Raw genomic sequence first — 16,696 nt, forward strand, 5'->3', positions numbered from 1 at the left:
CACGAAGAATTAGAAATGGACTTATTGACGCTTAAGGGAAACTCATTCTCATAACCTAATCAAAGAACCACCGACCCTTCTCCATAATAGCTAAATTTGTATTATATACCGCTGTACATTGTTTTTTCAAGCTTCAGCCGAATCATCTACTCATATGAAGCGTTAAAATAAATTTCTATGTTGCCCTTTATTTTGTAAGACTACCCGCACCTTTAGAAACAAATGAAACACCGTACGGCATTTGTGCCTTTGATACAGGAGGCTCAATATGTATATAGGTTTTTCTATTATTCTAAATCAATTAAATATCTCAGAATTTCCACACAATAGCTTTTTGGTCTTCTTTTGGCTAGAATGTTGTTCTGCACCATGAAATGGCTGAATACATCGCTTTGCTGTGGGACAGATTTTTTGGCTAAAAGAATTGTCTATGTTAACTATTATTTTGTAGAGCTACCTGCACCTTTAGAAACCAATAAGCCGCCGTACGACATTACTGCCTCTGAAACAGGAGGATCAATACACGTATGGTTTTTTTGGGGTAATTATAAATCAATGAACTATATCAGAATTTTCACACAATAGCTTTTTGGACTTGTTTTGGCTAGAATTGTTGTTTCGCACCTCAAAATTAATGAATACATTGCTTTGTTGTGGTACAGTCTTTTGGGCTAAAATAAATGTTCATGTTAACCGTTATTTTATAACACTACTCGCACCTTTAGAAACCGGTGTGCAACCGCACGACATTACTGCCTCTGAAACAAGAAGCTCAATACACGTATAGTTTTTTGGTAATTCCAAATCGATTGACTATCCCAAAATTTCCACACTAATAGGTTTTTGGCCTTTTTTGGCTAGAATTGTTGTTTTTTACTAAGAAATCATCTGGAAACACCGCTCTGCTGGGTAAAACACTTTTTGACTAAAATAAGTGTCTATGTTATGTGTTATTGTGCAGGATTACCTGCACCTTTAGAAACCATTCCGCCACCGTACGGCATTACCATCTCTGAAACAGGAGGCTCAATAGGCGTATAGTTTTTTCAGTATTTCTAAATCAATTGGCTATCTCAGAATTTTCATATAGTAGCTTTTTTGTATTATTTTGGCAAGAATCGTTGTTTTGCAACACAAAATGCTTGAAAATGCTGATTTGCTGTAGGAAAGTCTCCATGGCCAAATAAATATCTATGTTAACTTTATATTTTGTAGGACTATCTGCACCTTCAGAAAAGAATGTGCCCCTGTGCAGCATTACGACCCCTCTCGCATCCCTCATCATTTCTAGGACATTTGACAAAGTTGTAAAATACGTCGTCTGGAACAAATACCATTAAAAGTCAGCATAACATAGATTTCCTAGTTATTTGGAAAGAAGTTAGAAAAGGGAAAACCTATAAGGGAGTTTTGTATTGAAATGGAAATTTCTAGGGGGTTGCCACTAGCCTTTTAGGGACTTAAAAAAAATATGAAATGGAAACACTGAGCATAGTAGAATAATAGTAATGTGAACTAACCCTATTGGCCTTCTGATAAGAAGAAGAAGAACTATTGCTTTACTCTGGTATTCTTTCTTTTTTCATGGGAGGGGAGAGGAAAGCACAGCCTTGCGGTAATGTAATAGGGTGGTCACACCCGGAGGTAAAAACCCAAAACATAGGTCTCAGTTAAAATGCCAGTCTAGAACCAACTGGCAAAGAATAGTTTGACATTAGTAGATTTTGACTTAGCCTACAGCCAAATAGGATACAAGGAACATTTACAAAGTCTTTGGGGATTTCCCCAATAATATTGCAAAAAAGGAGAAGCAAAGACACTTGGGCCTAGGATCATTGTTGCTGTAAATCCCACCCTGACTTTACCCTCAATATTCAAATATATAGCCCAAATTAGCCGACATATTTTGGATGCAGTTGGCTCTGCACCACTGTTGTTTCAACCTGTAACCTGAATCAACTGTGACAAAATCAAGATACAAAATACCACATGGGAAACATAATTTTGGCTAAGACTACAGGGTATATAAAGATTAAATAAAAAAAACAAGTTTTTTAACTGAAAGTAAGGAGCAACATTAAAACTTAAAACGAACAGAAATTACTTCATATATGAAAGAGGCTGCTTCCTCATCAATGTCCCGCTCTTTACGCTAAAGTTTGACTCTGTCTCTCAATTCTTCTTTTTAAAACAGTAAAAAACATTAGCGTAAAGAGCGGGGCATTGATGAGAAAGCAGCCTCTTTCATATATAAAGTAATTTCTGTTTGTTTTAAGTTTTAATGTCGCTCCTTACTTTCAGTTAAAAAAAACTTGTTTTTTTTTATTTAATTTCTGAAAGTTTTTGAATCAATGCATGTTTTGATTTTGGCTCTCCGCAGAGGAATAATTAAAACAAAATTTGTATTTTTTTTTTGGCTAAATGGCTTTCTCATAATTTTGATTGAATCATTTTGAGAAAAAAAAGAGCAGGGGAGGAAGCCTAGTTGCCCTCCGATTTTTTGGTTAATTAAAAAGGCAACTAGAACTTTTAATTTTTTACAAATATTTTTATTAGTAAAAGATTTTTGTAACTTATAAATTAGCTTATGTAAAGAACTTTTGTATTCTCATATTTTTATTACATATATGAGGGGGCTCGCCCCCTTGTCAGATCCTTGCTCTTCATACTAAAGCTTAAATTTTGTCCCAATTCATTAAGAATGACCCAAGAATCACAAAAGCTGTAGAATAAATAATTGAAATTACTAAAAATACTTTAGCATAAAGAGCAAGGTATTAGGAGGAGGTGAGCCCCTCAAATGGGTAATAATTTCTGTTTGTTTTAAGTTTTAATGCTGTTCCTTACTTCCAGCTGAAAGAACTTTTTCATATTTATTTTTTCATTGTTTTTTTTTTTTAAATAATGCTAGTAAATCCTGCACTCCCTTCATGGAGATTTTCTTCCCCCATGACAAATTATTGATGGAAAGTTCCCCCAGCATATCCCCCTCTTCTCAACCCCTCCCCCAACCAAAAAAATCCTCCTGAAAACGCCTGTACACTTCCCAATGACCATTACTATATGTAAGCATTGGTCAAAGTTTGTAACTTGTTGCCCCTCCCATGGGGACTGTGGGGGAGTAAGTCGTCCCCAAAGACATAGTTATAAGGTTTTTCGACTACACTGAATAAAATGGCTATCTCAGAATTTTGATCCATTGACTTTAGTAAAATAATTAGCGTGGGAGGGGGCTTAGGTGCCCTCCAATTTTTTTGGTCACTTAAAAAGGGCACTAGAACTTTCTATTCCCGTTAGAATGAGCTCTCTTGCAACATTCTAGGACAACTGGGTTGATAAGATCATCCCTGGGGAAAAAAACAAATAAACACGCATCCATGATCTGCCTTCTGGCAAAAAATACAAAATTCCACATTTTTGTAGATAGGAGCTTGAAACTTCTACAGTAGGGTTCTCTGATACGCTGAATCTGATGGTGTGATTTTCGTTAAGATTCTATGACTTTTAGGGGGCATTTCCCCCTATTTTCTAAAATAATGCAAATTTTCTCAGGCTCGTAGCTTTTGATGGGTAAGACTAAACTTGATGAAACTTATTTATTTAAAATCAGCATTGAAATGCGATTCTTTAGATGTAGGTATTGGTATCAAAATTCCATTTGTAGAGTTTTGGTTATTATTGAGCCGGGTCGCTCCTTACTACAGTTTGTTACCACAAACTGTTTGATTAGGGAAGAGGGTGTAAAGAACAATAAAATTACAGTCAGAATATATTAACTACAGTTATTATGTATATTAATGAAGTTAAGATTGTTTTCCTAATTTGTTTTCTTCTCAACATCCCCATTTCTTGCTTATACCCTTTGTTTTACTCCTCCCACATCTACCCTTAATGGTCAATATATATTGCCAAAATTGGTAAAGGTAAGAATAATGGCTTTTTAAAGAGAAATGCTAGAATAAAAAGAGTGAAATTTTAGGCTGTTAATTTGTATTTATTTTCATGACTTTCTTTATGTTACCAACAATTCTTCCATAACCCCTCTTAATGGGCTCATATAGCTATAGGCTGCATAAAAAACATAAAATTCAAAATAAACAAGTTCTTAGTTTAGGTATGCAAGAATTGTTAATGAATCATATTTTCTTGATTTTTTTGCCCATTGTTCATAATAAAATCCCTTCCAGAATCATTGCATTAGAAAAGCCATGGTAATATTTGTTGTTTTTTCATCAGATGTGGTCTTTGAATTTTTTTTTTTGCTTTTCATGCTGTTAACTTGTGTTGACATAGAGTTTCACTTTACTCCTCTACCCTTCTAATGTGCAAATATATAGCCCAAGTTGTGTATTTCCTTTGCATTTTGTCACATGTCACTTTGGTTCTAACTTAATATCCACAGATGACAAGAACATACATTTTTAATTTCTGTGTTTGTATTAAAGAAAGTATCCCTACTTTTTGTCAGGGATTATTGTTGGTCAAACTGTTTTAATGGTCTGTTGAAAATCTGATAATGTGTCTTAAAAATCATTATGAAAAGATGCCATATTTATTCTGATTTCATAATTCTTTAAGGGACTTATTTAAAAAAAATTGATCATACAGACAAAAATGAGATTAAGACAAGTAAAAATTGTTTATTCATGTTTGGTACAAATTATCAAGTAAGAGTTCTTTTATTTTCTTTTTTTTTATTTTCTTGGTTAGTTTTATCTTGTAACCTTGGGCTATATGAGCCCATTGGTGGGGGGCTGGAGAGGAATCATCTGAGATGCAAACAAAACTATAAAAATGAGCATAAAACTACCAATCTAAGAATGTCCCTCTTTTGGTTCTTATATTTCTCCTTCTGAAGAGCCACTATTCTTAACATTTACTGCTGGAATTATCCACAATTTTCTGTTTTTCCACATTTTCCACAAATTTGTCTGTTTTTTAAGGCCACCAATGTTGCTTGAATGCTACTAAACTGTTAGGGAGAAAAGAGTCACATATAAAAAGTTCATTGAAAATACATAATTTAGACTATAGATTTAACTGTTACAGTGGAGAAGTTCAAGTAAAGTGAAAGCATTTTAGGGATGATGTTTATTCTAGGACTTTATCAAGTAGATTAGTTTTCAAAATTTACTGTAGTTTTCTTGTAAGGAGATGAACCACTAAACTAGTGTCTATATAATAAATTAAATAAAATATCAAAATGATGTATTGTTTACTTTATAATATGTAGCCTTGCTAGTTTCCATCAATCAGGTTATTGTTGTTTTTATTTTATTTAAATGTACTTTATAAAATCATATTTATTTTTATCTTTATATTTTTCAGTTTTCTTTCCGTACTCCTCTGTGTACATCTTTTGTATGTAAAGAGGGCATAAATAAATTATTATTATTATTATTATTAGGCATAGTTGTAATAGTAGTCACAGTAGTAGTATTGATATTGCTAGGAGTGGTAATACCATTAGGTATAGCTGTGATAGTAGTCTTAGTATTAGTATTGGAACTACTAGGACTGATTATAGTTGCAATAGCAGTAGTCCTAGTAGCAGCAGTAGTATAGTGTCTGTTCATATACTCCTTGAAATTTTCATCTTAATGGTCTTAGCCTTACCAGTAGTTTCAACAGAAGTAGTAGTTGAAATAGTAGTACTAGATGTAGCAGTGATAGTAGTATTAATAGTAGCATGCAGATATTGCCATTTGGTCAGATGATCTTCCCCCTTTAAGCATTCTTTAACAGTTCCAACTTAAAGCCCAAATCAGTTCTTGATATATGCTGTGTTGACAATGTACATGCAAATAGTGTCTTTTGGTTTAGTTCAAACTTCCCCTCAATATTGTAAATGAAATAGTTTGGTAGTAGTAGTGGTAGCAGTGGTATTGGTGTTAGTTGTAGTAGTAGTGGTTCCATGTAAATATTGCCTTATTATTTCCTCAAAGTTCCATGTTAGTATAATCAGTTATTCCTGAGTTATGCCATTTTGACAGTCTGTATACACATAACATATTTTGATTTAGTTGAACACTCTGCTTAACATTCTCTGAAAGGCTCAACTGAATGCCCTTCATCTTTTTGGAAAGTAAAGTTCAAAAGACATTCTCAATAACGTGAACTAAATGTAAACAGTGGATGGTTTGCCCTGAGGACTCTAGTGAGGTTGACATCCCAAAGATATAATGACTAGATCTTTCAACAATGCTGAACAAAATGGCTCTCTAAAAATTTTGATAGGTTGTGTTTTGGAGAATGATATGCTTTTGGGAGAGAGGGGGCTGGTTGTTCTCTATTCTTTTTTTACTCTTGAAAAGGGCACTAGAACTTCCAATTTCCAATCAAATAAGCTCCATCTGATCTAAACTTTATGGAACTATCCCTTCCATAAAAACTTACTTGCCTTGTGGCATAACTTACAATCCTTGCCACTGGGCTCTGGGGATTGTTTCTACCATGAAGACATTGTAATATGCTCTTTGAACTATTGTGGACAAAATGGCTATCTCACAATTTTTATGGGATGTGTTTTGGAAACAGAAAATTTCACAAAGGGGGGCTAGTTGCCCTCCATCACTTTTGACTCTTAAAAGGAAACTTGAACTATACATTTCCAAGTGAGTAAGCCCCCTTCAAAGTTCACATAACCACTCTTTCCATAAAAACTTTATATACCCCCTGGGCTTAGCTAACAACCACAGATGTTGGGGGGCTGTTTTAACCCCAATGGCCTGTTTATGTGATCTTTGAACAATTTTTTTTTTGAAAAATGGCTGTCTTGAAATTTCCATCAGATGTATTTTGGGGAAATACAACGTATATGTGTATGTGTGTGTGGGGAGGGGTAGCTACCCTCTAATCACTTTGACTCTTAAAAAACTGTTGAAGTTTCTGTGACCACCCTTTCTATAAAAACTTATATGCCCCTCAGGGTATAAATTATCCTAAAAGGCAATTTCTGGACCTTTCAATCATGCTAAACAAAACGGATATCTCAAAATTGGGAATGTATGTGTATGGGGAAATGATGGGCATGCGAGGGGGGCTGGTTGCCCTTCAATTGCTTTCGACTATTAAAAATGGCACTAACCCTTTCAATTTCCAGTTGAATCAGCCCCTGTCAAAGTTTCTATTGTGCTATTGGGCTGCCTATAAGACGGTGTATCTTTTACTGTGGTTAATGTATATTTGTAAAATGGCTTCCTTTGTAAACTTTTTATTTCTATAGTATTGTTGATTTTGGATGCAGAAGACTGCATGTCTTCTTTCTTCCTTTTCATGGCACTAAAGTCTGACATATGATAACTATCAAAGTCCATGAAATCCTCTCAGAATTCTAAGCTATTTTATTTCTAAAGAGTTTAGCTTGAAAGCTAAGACATATTATTGAGACAAGATACAAAGGATCTACAAAATCAAAACTTCAAAATATTCACATGTGAAATTTATTCTAGGAAAACCAATTTCATGTCCTGTTTGTATAAGATCAAGATGTGTCTAGAAAAAAATTTAGCTCTATGATATAAAAAAAAACTTAAAGCATTATAACTCCTGCAGTTGCCCTGAAAAATAAAACTATATCTTTTCTAAAAGATTCTATCTATACTCTTTGACAACTTGGATACACTTACATTCTTTTTATTTATTTAAATTGTAAGAGCAGAAGTAATAACAGTAGTAGCCCCAGGAATTTCAACGTTATACACCCAGTTGTTCTCAATAGAATGCTGAAGTGTCTTATTGGCAACCATGAACACAATACCATTTAATTTAGTTTTGAAGTAGCATTTTGTTTCAAAGGCATAATGGGCCAATTGCAAAATTTTGCATGATTGACATGCCCAATAACCCTGAATACATAGTTGCTGGACAGTTCTACTATGCTGAACAAAAGGGCTGTCTCAAAATTTTCACTGAATACGTTTTCAAAATAAATGAGATTAAGAGAAAGGCTGCTTGCCCTTTAATCTCTTTTTACTCTTAAAAAGTACAGTTTCAATGGTTTTTCTATTTATTATAGAGTTGTGCTGCCTATGATATTGCTTATATATCCTTTAGAAGATCTGAATGCATACAGTTGTTTTTGTTTAATTGAAACTCTGCCTAAACATTCCCTATAAGTTTCACTTTAATATTCCTAGCGGTTTTAGTTACACTAAATATAGTGATAATATTAAAAGTATACACATAGTGCCTTCTGGCTAGTTCAAACACCCCCACAACTTACCCTTGAAGGCCTAACTTTATTATATAATTTTTGCTTCAGATATTACTTTGTCACCTTTTTGACAATCCACATGCTCATAGTTTGTTTTGATTTAGTTTAATATCTGCTTAAGTATTTCTTAAAAGCCTCACCTTAATATCCTTTAGCTTGCATAGTAACAATAGTTGTAGCAGCATTAGTAGCAGTATGTCCATTGCACCTTTGGGTACTTCAACATCCTCTTCAACACACACTGAAAGTTTCAGCTTAATACAATTTAATACAAATTAACAACCATCCTTGAAGCATTTTTGATGCATCTGCTCGACAACCTGTGTGGGCATAGTGTGTTTCGAATTAGTTCCATACAGTTTTTATTATATGGCCCAAAATTCAGCTTAATATCCTTAGTTTTAATAGTAGTAGTAGTGGTAGTAGCAGTAGAATTAATTGTAGTAGCCTAAGCTTTATTCACAGTAGCAGTAATAGAAGTAGTAATAATAGTAACAGCAGTAGTAGTATAATTAGAAGCAAATAATTCCTGAGATCACACTGACTAATCATGATAAAACACAAAATCGCAAAGAAAAGAAGGACAAGGACAATCAGCAGCCAGTAAAAATTGAAAATTATGCAAATATTTTGGTAAAGACCTCTGCTTGACTGTCGTCAGTGCAGAATAAACGGATAAAAATGTATATAAAAAAAATGAAACAAACCTTAAAACAAAACACAAAACTAAAATATGATATCTTACTTGTAGCACTCTTAAAAGCTAATAGCTTTCCAGGTAGATTATTATCAGATATTTTATTTGATTGTGCAACATAAATTTGTGGATGTATGTGAAAACGATCACAATTAATAATTTTGTAATAAATGGAGAGAAGTTTCTCCAGTGTCTCTATTGAGAGCTACCTTTTTATCTCAACTCTGTCCCAGAAAACTTGCATGGGACTCTTAAGAGGGGCAATAATGGAGGCGCTGTCAAATAAGATGAAATGGTGTGGATTGTTGTACAAATGTTGAGCCAAGGCGGAAACAAATATCTCGGGCCTTCGGCGTAGCCTCATAACCTTGTCTATTGTGGATCTATGTTCTAATAATCTATCCTCTAATTGCTATTGAGTTCTTCCAATATAAAAATGGCCACAAGAACAGGGAATTCTATAAACACCACTACCCAGAATGGGGCTGGTTTTATCTTTGCCACTGTTGAAGAAGCTCTGTATTGTATTTGAATGTTTAAAGGTGACATTAAGTTTAGGTTTTTTAAGGATTCTTTTCAGTTTGTCACTCAATTTTGGAATGTAGGGTAAGACAGTGAATATCAGTTAGGATTTGTGGAGTTGATGAATTCCTTTCTGCCTTGTTTTTTTTTTTGCATTTTCTCTATAATGGTTTCAAGTAATTTTATAGGGTACCTATTGCAAAATAAAATGTCCTTAATATAGTTCAATTCGGAGACTGTGTGAGACTCTGAGCATGTTCTTATAACTCGGTCAACCAAAGAAATAACTACTCCTCTTTTTAACCAGGGAGAGTGGTTGGAAGAAAAATGTAATTACCTATTGTTATTTGTAGGCTTTCTATAAATGGAAAATTCAAGGCTAGGAGACTTATTGAAAATTAATACATCTAGAAAAGGAAGTTTATGGTTATCTTATAGTTCTAAAGTGAACTGAAGGTTTAGAGTCCAAAGTGTTTAGATGAGTCAAGAAGGAGTTAAGTTACTCCTCTCCGCGATCCAGTGACCGTGATCCGTGACACACAGAAATAACATCATCCACAAACCTACCCTGGTGTTTCAGAGAATGGTGAGAAAATGGGGAAAGGCTTGTACCCATGGGTAAACCCATGATTTGGGCGGAAAATTGCTTATTATGTTGGAAATATGAGGAGGAACTATTGCAGAGACGGACGAGATGCCTAATAGTTTTTATATCCAGTGTTTTGTAGTCCATTTAGTCAATATTTTCTTCTAATTTTCATTGAAGAGTCAGTTCGCATTTTGTATATCACAATATGTATGCATAGAAATAGTATCAAAACTGGCCACAATTGTATCTTTTTTTATCAAGGTCTTTTCATTTTTTGACAAGCTGAACTGAATTTTTTGTGTATGAAGTTCGCGTTTGTATAAGGGGGCGAAAAAGTTTTGACAACCATTTTCTCAATCTGACAGTTGTAGAGCTATAAGGAGCCACATTTGGGCGTAGAGGAACTCCATCTTTATGGATTTTTGGGAGACTGTAAAATTTAAGAGTGGAGCAACCTTTAAGATAAAATATTTTATACATTTGTGGAGTAATAAGCCCTACAGTTTGCAAAATTCTTAGTTCCTTTTGTACTATACGGGTGAAGTTATCGGTGTGGTTTGAATCTAAGGGCTTGTAAGTAAGGGTGCTGGATAAAATATCTAATATTTTGATTATATGAAGTTTAATCAAGGATAAAATTTTTATATCCTTTATCAGCCCTGGTGTTAATGATGTGTGGGTCTTTTCTTAAATTCTTGAGAATTTAGGTTTCCTGATTTTTTTTTTTTTTTTACCTTGAGAAATGCGGAGTGAAATCGAGAATATTCTTAAGCCCCTCTCCTTGAAGTAAATCTGAATTTTCCACAGCACCGCCTGAACCAAATATACCCACCTCCACATTGGCAATTCTCTCTAAGAAACTCCCTTGTGTTTAAGGTAGGCAAAATTTAGGTCCCTTAGACGAAATACAAGCTTTTTCCAGTGTAAGAACTTTAGAAGATAGGTTCTCAATTGCCGGACGAGGATAGAATCTAGGTAGAAAATATCTAGAATTCAGAGATTTTTCGTATTCTAATTTTCTAAACTTTTCTGATAAACGAGTCTTAGCCATACAAAAGTCGTAGCGGAAAATATTCTGAGCTATTCTAGAAATCTGCTGAAAATCTGTTGGTGAAAGGTCGGTGAAAAATTTCGACTTCTCATCAAACGAGATCTATCTGATCCAAAGTCTATACGACCACCCGTTCCATAAAAAACCTTATAAGCCATGGGGCATAGCTTACAAACCTTTGCCCATGGGCTCCACCCTAAAGACATTGTTATATGATTTTTGACTATTGGTAACAAAATGGCTATTACACAATTTCAATTGAACGCGTTTCGGGAAAAGAGGATGTCATGGATAGATGGGGGGGGGGCTATTTGCTCTCAATCATGTTTGACTCACAAAAGGGAACTAGAACTATACATTTCCAATCAAATGAACCTCTTTTGAAGTTCACACGACCACCCCTTCCCTAAAAACCTTATATGCCCCTGGGGTATAACCTACAGCCCCTACCCCCAGACTCTGGTGAATTCTGTCAAATTAAAAGACCTTGTTATTTCGTCTTTGGACTATTTTTGGACAAATAGCTATCTCAAAATTTCTGTTGGATGCATTTTTGGAAAATACGATGTAGGGGGGTCGACAGTCCCGTGATCAATTTTACTATTAAAAAGGGCACTGGAACATATTATTCCCAATCCAACGAGTCCCTCTCTGGAGCACATACGATCACGTTTTCCATAAAAACCTTATATGCCATCGGGATATAACTTACAACCCTTGCGCTTAGGGTTGTGAAAGGGAGGGTGTCACCCATAAATAAATAATTTCCTGATCTTTCAACTTCGCTGAACAAAATGACTATCTCAAAATTTTGAGGGCACTAGCCCTTTCAGTTTCCAATCAAATGATCCTTTTTCAAAGTTTCTACGACAACAAATGACCATCTCAAAATTCCTGTCAGTGTATTTCGTGAAAATACTTGGTGTGTTGGGGGGATATCCACCCTCCAATCACTTTGAATTTTGCAAAGGGATTACCAATCCAATGAGCCCTCTCTGGAGTTTATACGACCACCCTTTCTATAAAAATCTTATATGCTCCCAGGGCCTAACTTACAACACTTGCCCCGAGGGCCGTGGGGAGGGGTAGTCATCCCGAAAGACGTAATTTCTGGACCTTTTAACTACGCTGAACATAATGGCTATCCCAAAATTTTGATTGAATGTGCTTGGGGAAGTGGTGGACGTGGGAGGGGGGTTAGTTGCCCTCCAGTCACTTTTGACTATGGGAAAAGGCATTAGCCCTTTGAATTTCCCATCGAATGAGCCCTTCTCGAAGTTTCTACGATAAATCCTTTGATACGAAGTACCCTGGTCTAAAAAAAAGAAAGAAAACCCGTCATGGCCACATCACTCTTTACTTAGCTAGCACTATTGTGATGCCTATGATTTCTGTTCGTTTTGAGTTTCATTCATTGATTGATTGTAATTTGTGGTAGTTTTAAACATGGAGGATTATTTGACTTGATTTCTGCTCATTTTTCGCTTATTGAAGCTCTTGACTTTTTGAAAACTTGTTTTGTAGAAATTTTTAAAAATTAAAAGCTAAAAATGATTAGGTGATTGTGTCAATTAATTTTTAAAATGTTTCTAGGCGTTTAACCCCCCCCCGGAAAACGCCCCTTGCGTCGTGTTGATATTTAATCACTTTCGACTTAAAAAAAAAACAGAACTCGCTGGGGATTATTAATGAATTTCTACCTCCACTCTCCTCTCGTCTCTCCTTTAGAACTAATTCTGTAATTATCTGAAAGCTCAATGAGAGCTGGGGTGTGTTACATTAAAAGGCACCCTTTGACTTATCTCCCTGGCCTTTTCTCATCCACACCTCCACTTTATGGTTGCAGAAACTTTGGAGAGTGCTCGATAGATCAGAAATTGAGACTCTTAGTACTTTTCTCATAAGTCGAAAGTGAATGGAGACCAAAAAGCCGCGTGGGGGGGATAAGTGGCAGTTCCTATGTAAAACACTAAAAAGCAGACATTTAAGAGCGTATTTTCATGTACAGAAGTTTTTCAATCGTAAATCAGTTAATCTTGCAGCAACCTTAAACTGGTTGGTGAAAAAGAGGAACTGTAGATTATGCTAGCAATGGTTAATCTGCATTGAAACAATTGAGATTAATTGAGCATTGAAGAATTAGATACAAAAATTATATACGAGTTATACCAAAGGATAAAACCGAGTTAGTATCCTGATTCCAATATCTATATCCCGAAATTTGTCTAAAATGTTATTGCAAGTGACAATGTCTCGCACGCCACAATGCATAATCTGCAGTGTTGCGATGGGTGGTACAGTTGTACCAAATTGAGAACGTTTTCCACCGACCTGTGCATCTTTACCATTTTTTGTAAAGATGTTCATTCGATTCAGTTTTACCAAACTGGTGCAAGTTCAGTACAATTGCTACAAAATTCGGTTTTTTTTTTCGATATCCTGAATTAGGACTCCCGCTGTTAACGTGAAGCCAGACCAAAGCACCCCGGACCAATCCAGAAAAAAGGGAAATTTGAGCTTCCAGATTTCTGGATTCTGGGAGCTATTGCACAGAAAAATATTTTAGTGGTGGAAGAAACAGAATAAGAAATAAAAAATTGACTTGGATTAAACATGAAAACAAAATGATCGTAGGACTTTGAAAAGTGCTGGAAAGTGTGAGTGAAAAAATCCTCTGAGGGCTCTTTTTTTGGACCGGCTTCACTATCCAGAAAACCCAGAATCTAGAAATTCCGGTAGGTGAAGCTCACGCTTTAGATTATGTGTTCTGTTCGCAGAGACAATCTGACAATTTGTATGACGGAAAAGAAAACCTGATTTGGGTATTATATATTGCATTGACGACATCCTTTTCTCTTTAGTTGCTCTTAAATTTTGGAGGAAATAAATTAATAATAACAATGATAAAAAAGGAGCAGATCGAGAAAAGAAGGGCAAAGGAAGAGGTTGTATATTTTGAAGGGAGTACTGTGTGAAGGGAGATGCGGTGCAACATGCGCATCAATTTTTGGTGTCTGTTACGGATTTCTCTGGAAAGTTCGTTTCTAGAGCTTTTTAGGTACAAATCCAAACTTTAACAACGCAACACTGATAATATGTAGTGTACGAGAGGAATAAATTTAATGTATTTTCAAACAGTTCGTGGTAACGAACTGTAGTAAGGAGCGACCCGGCTCAATACCAAATGAAATTCTAAAATACGGAATTTTGATACTAATAAATACATTAAAAGAATTGGATTTTCATGCTGATTTCAAATATATAAGTTTCATTAAATTTAGTCTTACCCATCAAAAGATAATTGGCCTTATTTTGGAAAACAGGAGGAACATATCCTAAAAGTATTAGAATCTTAACGAAAATCACACCATCGCATCCAGCGTATCAGCGAATCCCACTGTAGAAATTTAAAGCTCCTATCTTCAAAAATGTAGAACTTCGTATTTTTTGCCAGAAGACTGATCACGGGTGCGTGTTTATTCATTTGCTTTTTTTTTCTTTTTTCCAGGGGTGATCGTATCGACCCAGTGGTCCTAGGATGTTGCGAGAGGGCTCGTTATAATGGAAATGAAAAGTTCTAGTGCCCTTTTTAAGTGACCAAAAAATTGGAGGACACCTAGGCCCCCTCCCACGCTCATTTTTTCCCAAAATCAACGGATCAAAATTTTGAAATAGCCATTTTCTTCAGCATAGTCGAAAAACATAATAAGATGTCTTTGGGGACGACTTACTCGCCCAAAGTTCCCGGGGGAGGGGTGGCAAGTTACTAACTTTGACCAGTGTTTACATACAGTAATGGTTATTGGGGAGCGTATAGACGTTTTCAGGGTTTTTTGTTAAGGGGGGGGGGGTTGAGGGGAGGAGCTATGTTGAAGGATCTTTACTTGGAGGAATTCACAATGGGGGAAACAAATTCCATGAAGGGGGCGCAGGATTTTCTAGCATTATAAAAAAAACAAAACAAAAAACACTGAAAAAATAATAATGAAAAGTTTTTCAACTGAAAGCAAGGAGCAGCATTAAAACTTAAAACGAACCGAAATTATTACGCATATGAGGGACTCATCTCCTAAATACCTCGCTTTTTCCGCTAAAGTACTTTTAGTAATTTCAACTATTTATTCTACGGCCTTTATGATTCTGGGGCTATTCTTAAAGAACCGGACAAAATTTAAGCTTTAGTGTAAAGAGCGAGGTATTGACGAGGGAGCAAATCCCCCTCATATATGTAATAAAAATATACAGATATAGAAGTTTGTTACGTAAGTTAATTTGTAATTTACGTATATTTATTACTAACAAAAACTTTCGTAAAAAAAACAGCTAAAAAGTTCTAGTTGTTTTTATAAGTTACCAAAAATTGGAAGGCAACTAGGCATCCTCCCACTCCTTTTTTTTTTTTATCAAAATCGTCGGAACAAAAATATGAGAAAGCCATTTAGACAAAAAAAAAAATTAATGTGCAAATTTCGTTTTAAGTATTCATGTGCGGTCAGCCAAAATCAAAACATGCATTAATTTAAAAACGTTCAGAAATTAAATAAATAAACCGAGTTTTTTTAAACTGCAAGTAAGGAGTGACGTTAAAACTTAAAACGAACAGAAATTATTCCGTATATGAAAGGGGTTGTCCGCTCCTCAACGCCTCAATCTCTACGCTAAAGTTCTTTATTGTTTTAAAAAGTAGAGTTGTGAGAAAGAGTCAAACTTTAGCGTAAAGAGCGGGACGTTGAGTAGGGGACAACCCCTTTCATATACGGAATAATTTCTGTTCGTCTTAAGTTTTAATGTCGCTCCTTGCTTGCAGTTAAAAAAAAACTTGTTTTTTTTTTTAATCTCAGAACAAAAACACCTCTAATCTCTGGTATCGACATTTCTTTTTTCGTAAACGTTCTAATAATGAAATTAAATAAAAAAAAACTAATTTTTTTAGCTGAAAGTAAGGAGCGACATTAAAGCTTAAAACGAACAGAAATTACTCCGTATATGAAATGGGTTGTCCCCTCCGCAATCCCTCGCTCTTTACGCTAAAGCTTTTAATTGTTTTAAAAAGTAGAATTGTGGCAAAGAGTCAAACTTTAGCGTAAAGAGCGAGGGATTGCAGAGGGGACAACCCATTTCATATACGGAGTAATTTCTGTTCGTTTTAAGTTTTAATGTCGCTCCTTACTTTCAGCTAAAAAAATCAGTTTTTTTTATTTAATTTCTGAACGTTTTTGAATTAATGAATGTTTGGTTTTGGCTCTCCGCACATAAATTATTAAAATGAAATTTGTATATTAATTCTTTTTTGGCTAAATGGCTGTCTCTTAGTTTTAAATCAGACGATTTTGAGAAATAAGGGGTGGAGAAGGAGGCCTAGTTGCCCTCCAATTTTTCGGTTACTTAAAAAGGCAACTAGAACTTTTAATTTTTAACGAACGTTTTTATTAGTAAAAAATATACGTAACTTAAGAATTAACTTACGTAACAAACTTTCATAACCTTATATTTTTATTATGTATACGAGGGGGTTTGTACCCTCGTTAATACCTCGCTCTTTCCACTAAATCGTAAGTTTTGTCCCAATTCTTTAAGAATGACCCCTGAATCAGAAAGACCGTAGAATAAATAGTTGAAATT

General features: G+C 35.0%; 1 protein-coding gene across 6 annotated transcripts in view; it reads left to right on the top strand.

The window, feature by feature from the left end:
• Nucleotides 1–891: 891 nt before the first annotated feature.
• Nucleotides 892–16,696, top strand: part of LOC136043878 (uncharacterized) — a gene marked incomplete at its 3' end in the record, with an annotated part of 21,199 nt that continues 5,394 nt past the window's right edge. The window contains 1 exon segment of one of the 6 annotated variants that reach the window (XM_065728858.1): nucleotides 892–909. Coding sequence is in view for 1 of the 6 variants with exons in the window: in XM_065728854.1 (XP_065584926.1) it covers nucleotides 1,585–1,615 (31 nt within the window). 6 annotated transcript variants of the gene reach the window in all.

Source organism: Artemia franciscana, chromosome 2 (genome assembly GCF_032884065.1).
Source record: "Artemia franciscana chromosome 2, ASM3288406v1, whole genome shotgun sequence".
Taxonomy (NCBI): domain Eukaryota; kingdom Metazoa; phylum Arthropoda; class Branchiopoda; order Anostraca; family Artemiidae; genus Artemia; species Artemia franciscana.